This window comes from Phycodurus eques, chromosome 7 (assembly GCF_024500275.1).
Source record: "Phycodurus eques isolate BA_2022a chromosome 7, UOR_Pequ_1.1, whole genome shotgun sequence".
NCBI lineage: Eukaryota > Metazoa > Chordata > Actinopteri > Syngnathiformes > Syngnathidae > Phycodurus > Phycodurus eques.
In genome coordinates, this window is record NC_084531.1 from 5,675,340 (window position 1) to 5,683,493 (window position 8,154).

Genomic DNA, 8,154 nt, shown 5'->3' on the forward strand with positions numbered 1-8,154 from the left:
GTTCAAATCTCCTGTCCAATTTAGTCCTCTTTCTCACTTCACTTGATTTAAGCGCCAGCTCTCGTCCCTCTCCGGATCTCGTCTCGGATGCATTCGTCACCATAGAGGCAAGGCAGTAAATCATCGTGGCTGTATAGGTTCACCATTGGAAACAAGAAAGAAAAAAAAGTGATAGCATCAACATTCCCCGACAGCATATCCTGGGCCGAAACGTTTTAAAAAGCAAATGCGGTTGGGGGTTGGGGGGGAATACAATAAAGCACAAATTAACAAAACAAAACAAAAAAATGATGGCATTGAGGTAAAGGTCGTCAAGTTCTTCCACACCAAATTCATCCAACCATGCCTTTGTGCAGGCGTGCTGGGACAAAAAGGGCTGATAAAGGATTCGCACAAATAAATGTTCCCATAAATGTCTTTTGTATGAAAAAAAAAAGTGGATTTATTGGGGGAACAACTGAATCATATGGTTTATTAATTGAATAATAAATGTGTTTCGGCGGCACGGTGGCCGACTGGTTAGAGCGTCAGCCTCACAGTTCTGAGGACCCGGGTTCAATCCCCGGCCCCGCCTGCGTGGGTTTTCTCCGGGCACTCCGCTTTCATCCCAAAAACATGCATGAATTGGAGACTCTAAATTACCCGTAGGCATGACTGTGAGTGCGAATGGTTGTTTGTTCCTATGTGGCCTGCGATTGGCTAGCAACCAGTTCAGAGTGTATCCCGCTTCCTGCCCGATGACAGCTGGGATAGGCTCCAGCATGCCCGCGACTCGAGTGAGGAGAAGCGGCTCAGAAAATGGATGGATGGATGTGTTTCCACGCTTTTGTCAGTACGGTATATTTTACATGTGTTCCAGATGTACGTTTGATGACTGGAAACTGCATATTAAAGAATCACGACACTGGAAAAAAAGTCTTTTGAATTTACCTAATTCAAACATGTCCATTAATTGACATGATTCAAATATTTTCTTGGAGAAGAGGGACAATTGCATCAGTTTCATCATGTGCAACCGATGTACACGAGCAAATGAGTACAGCTTTTAGTGTAGCTTGAACATTTTGGTCATAAATAGGGCCTGCAATGAATTTGCAGTGAATTTGGTTGAACAAAGCTCAACATTATACTTACAGAATGAGGATTCAATTGTGTTATTACAGTAGATTGTAGTAGGGTGTGTATACACCCAGATTATGATCTAGTCTAGTCGACAGATGGCAACAGACAAAGGGGTAAACACATTTCCATGACAAAGATGCATTTTCAAGGGCCAAATGTTCAGCAGTGTTCAAATCGGATTTTCCTTGAAGGAGACCTGGGAAGTCCCAACATTTTTTTTTAATTCTGGTGCATTTTGTTTGTTTTAATGGAAAGTTGAAGACTTCAGTTGTACAGAAACGTGGATCAGCGCCCTCCGGCGTCCCCCCACAAGGAACAAACTGTACGTTGATGGAGTGAGTGACTGTCAGCCGGTTCGTGCGCACCCTCTGTCGACACCGTGGCTTCAGCTGGACTTAAAGAGGACGCACGGCCGCCCCCATCGCGGTGGGCGGATGATTCTTGTAGTCATTCATTCGGTGCACGCAGCATTACATCATCCGTTCCCACACGGTAGAGAAAATGGATGGATGGATGGATGGAAGAACCACCCCGAGCGTTTCGGTGTGATCAGCCGACGCCCTGACCGCTCCGCATCCAGGATGATGAGCAAGCGGTGCACCGGGATGATGGCTTTTCCCTGAGCACGGCGGAGAGGCGGGGGAGAGGAGGATAGACGTCAGCATCTGTCGGCCAGCTCCCTTTGTGTTCAACGGAGAATGCGAATGGCGAAAGATGACATGGCAGAGGTAGATTTGGCATCAAACGGAGCGGAACCCCGCCCGCGGCCCCCTTCCGCGGTCCCCTACGAGGAGTACGAATGCAAAATCTGCTACAATTATTTCGACCTCGACCGCCGGGCGCCGAAGATCTTGGAGTGCCTGCACACGTTCTGCGAGGAGTGCCTCAACACTCTGCATCTGCGGGAGGAGCGGCCATGGCGCATCAGCTGCCCCGTGTGTCGCCACCGGACGCCGGTGCCGGATTATCGGATCCAGAACCTGCCCAACAACACCAAGGTGACAGAGGATTTCCCGCTCTATATCGACTCCGACCCCCTGCCCCAGGACGCTCTGCCGCCTTACCCTCCCCCGCTGCACCCGGCTCTCGTAGCCCTCCGCCGGGAGGAGGCGTCGGGGGCGTCGGGGGCGTCCGGCGGCCAAAGCCAAAGCCAAGCCACCCCGTCCACGACCGTGTCCACGGCCACGACCATCTCTCAAGACTCTGTGCGCTACGACAGCTGTCAGAGCTGCAAGAGAGTGGCTTTAACCACCGGCTGCGTGTGTGTGATCTTCTCCTTCCTCTCCATGCTGGTGTTGCTGTTCATGGGCCTGATCTTTGTGCACAGTCACAGCATCCCTCCCTCCCCAGCGGGACCCATTTGCTTATCGGTGGCCAGCATTCTGGCCATGTTCTCCGTGGTGGTCACCTGGCTCATCTGTTGGCTCAAATACAGACCGGACCATGAGACGGGCCGCTCATCTAGCGCCGGTAACTCGCGGAGAAACGCCTGAGCTGCTTTGGACTGTTCGTGCGAGCTTACTTGGCTGTGTTTTGATCGACACACTGACGTTGCCCTTTGACCCTTTACCTTTTCTAGGGTTGAAGTACTCCGAAATGGCCTTCTATCAGTGCAACAAACACCCAAAGGCCTTTGTTGTTATTTGGAGCAATAGGCCATCCTGATCCTGAATCATCCCAACCTCGAGTTAAATGAGTGTTTGACTTGATCACGAATTTGGACCACAACCGATGACTTAAACCATTGGTGTCAAACTCATTTTTGTCGCGGGCCATATTGTAGTTACCGTTTCCCTCAGAGGGCCGTTATGACCGTGAAACCATAAAAATCTTTAATCGCCTCATCATACTTAACACACGATATTTATGAACTAGTTTTGGAATCAGAAATCAAGGGGAATGGGTTTTCAACTATTGTTCATGTTTGGTAACACAAAAATGCTTCCAGTATCTCAACATTACCATTTATGATATATGACTATTTGAAATTTCGGTGCAGATTTGAACAAGAATCATGGAAGTTGACACACATGATTTGCCTTCGCGGGCCACATAAAATCAAGTGGCGGGCCGGATCTGGCCTCCGGGCCTTGAGTTTGACACCATGACTTAAACTATGCTTGATTTGGTGAGTGTGCGGTGCTTCTTTCCAGCCCAACGTCCCTAACTTGTAACATAAGACACCTTTTAATTTCACACTACTCCACTGCCCATTGCATTGCAAAGAAGCGATGTAGCGGTTGGATGTAATGAGCGCTTTATCCACACCTTCCACCTCCTCCAGCTTTCGTCACTGTTCCACGCGGGATGGCACTGTTTAATTATTTATTTATTTTTTTCTCAATGAAAACACTGACTGCAGGATTTGCTATATTTGGTGAAGCTTAGAGGGATGTACTCAGCGAAAGATTTAGATTTATTTTTTTCACTCTGTGTTTGTCAATATATGTACACGACTGAAAGGTCAAGACCATGCTTTGTGATTTGGCTTTTTTTTTTTAATGACAGGGGCGCGTGTGTCTCCGACTCTTGTGCCTCACCTTGTTGCTCAATGAAGCAACCTTTACTGCAATCCTCAACATGAAGTGCAGTTCCACTGCAACAAAGCATCCACTGGCACTGTTAGTAGAGTCCAGTGGGCCCCCACTATTCGCGGGTGATAGGGGACTGTGAATAACGAAAATTGGTTGATAATTCACGCCGATTATAATTGTATTGAAATTGTTGTGTGTGTGTGTTTTTTTTAACTCCAAAAATACTGCCATTAGGCCTTTCGGGTTTTCCCCCCCACCACCCCAAAATATATTTGAAAGAAAGAAAATTCATAAAAATCCATCAATAGGTGAACGTGCAGACACTTAACCGTGAGCATGCGGGGGCCGCTGTTATTATATTCCAGCATTTATACATCACAGTTATAAAATGTTTGCAACATGTTGTTGCTTCACTGCATTGATATTTTTGTGTTGTCAACTGGCTTTTTCCATATACCTAAAAGTTCATTCTACATGCAAAAAAAAAAAAAAAAATGCAATGTGTCGTGAGAAGCTTAAACTGATTTACATATCTTGAGAATGTCTATCAACAGAGATCTGTTTTTTTTTTGGTTTTTTTTAAATTGTTGCTTATACAATCAGCTACATGTAATGTGGCACTCAACGAGGCAGATACCAGATTTGAGGTACTGAGATACAGTACTTCTTGCACTTCCCAGATGGAATACATGGAGCATGTGGAGTGCAATTCTAAAACATGTTTTGACCCCCCCCCCCCCCCCCGTTTCAGTATTGGGTGCTGATAGGCTCTCAATATGACCATTTGGACATAAAAGTGTTTTAATGTAGCACCTCTGAAATTCCCATATGAGACACAGATAAGAATCAAACAAGCTCTGCAAACTACACATTCGAGTCCAACACTGATTTCAATCGTCCTGCTTAACCTTCTCCCAACTCTTATTACTGATGAAGCACTTTCTCCCCTTTTTTTTTTTCCACAAGTAATGGGGCACATTTTCAAATGTGAACGTATTGTATTTATTTCCGAGGAAACTCGAAGGTATTGTTGGCTTTTATGAGACTACGTGGTTGTTGTTAAAGTATCAAATGTATTTGCCCAGAGAAATGCTCTTTATGTTATGTTTTGCATACATAAATACATTTCAATAATAAAGCAAACAGACAATATTTTCTATTGCGTATTCATGTTTATTATTTTTTTATTTTATATTTTTTTACAGCTATATTACGTCGAAAGGGCTTCATTTTTTTGTATCACGCTTGCTCTGCATGTGTGCTGGTAATAACGGAACAAGAACCAAATCGAGAGATTAAGATTCCTGCTGTGTATCAAACACGCCCCCTACCGGACAATTTGATAAGGCATGCTCTAAAGAATGCGTCAAATGGATGTGCTCTCAAAGTAACATAATTCTACTTAGTAGTGACCAAGTGTGCATGTAGATTAAGCCAGTTATAAAACGCAACCTGTTAAAGTTGTGAAAGTCAGTGACGAGCTAAAATAAGGCTACCAAATAAATACAGATTGAAAAAAAAAATGCACACCTCATAAATTGAAACCACCACACACGCGGTACTTACTTGCCCCATTCGTTCACCCGCGCAGCATAAACAAGTGAACAAGTCTCATGTTCAGAAGCACACTGTTCGCCAAGCTGTTTCTATCAATTCGCTACACTCCCACTGATTTCTGTCAAATGGATCAGGATGGGTTTGAAAATCAGCCCTGGACCGAATAGAAACCAGGAATAGAAAACGCTCATATTTTGAATGATTCCATCCACGCTATCAGATTCTCGGAGTTTCACAAATGTGACTATTTCCTCTCATATACCCCATTATCCAACACATTACACTTGCATCGTTTAGCGACATCTAATCCAATCGTACACAAGATCTTTTTTTGTTTTTTGTTTTTTTTGGTCCAGCATGTATGGCTCTGTTTTTGATTTTGCTATTAGGCCTACTTTAGAAATACGTTTATTACTGCTGTTGTACTTTTTAGTCGTGTAGAAATACTGATTGTAATGCACCCATTTTGTTGCACGTGTAGCTGCCACAATATGAGTATTCTGCACATGCATCTGCAAATTGCAATACCAACTTGTTTTGGTCGTCGCTGTCATTTTTACTTTTCCATTGAACATGATCTAAAATAACAGTAATAAAAAAATAATCATAAACTAAAGAGAAATAAATACATCACAAATAATCAAGAAAATAATAAAAACATAAGACAAATCTAAGGAACGTCGGAATCATAAAGTGTTTGCTCAACACAACATTGATCCTCTTTGGTCCTATTTTATAAACACATTATATATATAATATGTACATATATATACATATATATACATATACATATATATACATGTATGTATACATGTATGTATATATATGTATATATATATATATATATATATATATATAAATTAAACATATATATAATATGTTGAATTTTTTTTTAATTTTTCGTCTTTATTTTTCAACGTTTTTAATCATTGTAAAGCACAATGAGTTATCTTGTCTATATATATATATATATATATATATATATATATATATATATATATATATATATATATATATATACATTGATAAAATTTGCTTTGTCCGAATAATTTGGGAAATGCAGTCAAAAGTTTACAGGCTTTCCATGATATGACTACAATTGAAATTAATTGGACAATAATGTGCTTGTAATTGGTGTCCATGCAGTGCATGCGATGTAACTCATTTATTTCTCATCAAGCCGCAATTTCTCCCTCCCTGCTAATGGATTAGACACGGAGATACGATGTCGCTTTAAAAGAGCCGTCCGAAGTATGCATCAGGCCGCATGGTTCCCATTTGCCCCCTCTGTTTTCTTCACTCTTAATATCCAATTTCAGTAAGACCAATGACTCCCCCAAATCGTCATGTTTCCCAGCGTCGCGAATTGGGGGTCTCCTGCCTTCTTTTACTTAGTAAAGGAAACAATATGAAAAGAAAAAAGAAAAAAAAACAGTTTTAAAAAAATGCTTTTAGTGCGTTCAAGTTTATTGGCAGCAGTACAAAAAATAAGCCTTTTTCCAACATCATTTCTTTGATGACAAATGGAAAACCAGTCAAAAGCGAACGCACATTTCCTTGCAGCATTCCTTATCTTTTATTCCTTCTGCCCGAAGGTATAAGAAGACCCCCACAGCAGGTGAAAGACCCCCATGAGCGCTGCTTATTTTCAACTTTGCGCGTACCCTTCGCTGTGCGCCTTTTTGGCAGCAAAGACAACATCCGTAGTGCGTTTCAAGGGAAAGGCACGGTGAGAAGCACATGTGAACGCGACTTCAAGTCAGTGGGAACCCAATCCTTGTGCAAATTAAAGTGACTGAGAATGGCGGAATGAAAGGGCAGATCAGGTGTTTGGGGATTTTTTTTTTTACCCCCCCCCCCCCCCCCCCAACTTTGTACGCTCCCCTTGAACAAACACTAAATGTCTCCATGAGCGAAATTTCCCATAGGCCTGACATGAGAATGTGCTGTTTATTCTCCTGAATTTGTTGTTCTAGTCCCAACCGACGGAAGCAGACCATGCGTCCCGAATAATAGCGATGAATTCAATTCATATACATTCAATGTATTCGTCTTAAGAGCCGGCTTGATAAACGAAAAGAGATAATTCTGAATTGGTACGAGGTTCTAATCATTTGAGACACGCCATTGGGATGACCATGTGTCAACTCTATTGTCCATTTCGAGGATGCGACTGACGTTGTTCTTTGACATTTTGGGATGCACGCAGACTGTCTTTACAAGCTCCCTGGCGTCGTATCCTGCTGTGGCGCACGTCCCCGCTTTCGGCTCCTTCTCGCCTGGTTGGAGCTCAGACTGAAAACCACAATAAATTCCTCGAGTTGGGCACACTTTAGCACCATTTGTGTCAAATGCAAGGGCGTGGGGTGGAGACAAATTCGAGTCGGTGTTGGGTAGCAGGCGTTAATGGCTCACATGACGCACATGAGTCGTGTCAATCAGTAAAATCACAGATTTTTGTGCGTGAAATATCACTTTTGTCCCCCCCCCTCCTTTCGATGGTTTACTTTGCTGTAAGACATTGAACCAGAAAGTTTCAATAGTTGTCCTAAAAGACCCAAAATCAGTGCAGCGATGTGCAGTTACAAGCCACTCGTCATTCAACGTTGTTTGTATGGCATAACAACAGCTGATACTGTCGAATAAAATATAATACTGTATTAAATTGAATTTAGACGGGTTTTTTTTGTATTATCACTAAATGTGTTTACAACCGTTTCCTAAATACTTATTTCCCATCTCAAATCAACGATACGTGTACTTTATGATACTTTCATTCACCGTCTGTATTTTCAAATTTGGAGTCTGCGAACATGCGAGCTCCATGGGTCAGCCTACTGCCCAGTTGAATTGGGATGTTTTTCTTTCCTTTCAAACAAATCCTGTCAAAAGGAAAATCCATAGGAGCAAAAAGTTTCGTTCAACAAGTGTCTCCTCGTCT

The 8,154-nt window shown here is 42.6% G+C and overlaps 1 protein-coding gene across 1 annotated transcript; it reads left to right on the top strand.

The window, feature by feature from the left end:
* Positions 1 to 1,603: 1,603 nt before the first annotated feature.
* On the top strand, positions 1,604 to 3,571 carry LOC133405257 (E3 ubiquitin-protein ligase RNF182). Its single transcript, XM_061682076.1, has one exon. It carries the CDS (start codon positions 1,821 to 1,823, stop codon positions 2,613 to 2,615), a length of 795 nt encoding a protein of 264 aa, XP_061538060.1. The 5' UTR covers positions 1,604 to 1,820; the 3' UTR covers positions 2,616 to 3,571.
* Positions 3,572 to 8,154: the final 4,583 nt, after the last annotated feature.

Excerpts from the sequence above, each read along its gene's own strand:
- LOC133405257 (XM_061682076.1), top strand. The coding sequence starts at position 1,821 with ATGCGAATGGCGAAAGATGACATGGCAGAGGTAGATTTGGCATCAAAC.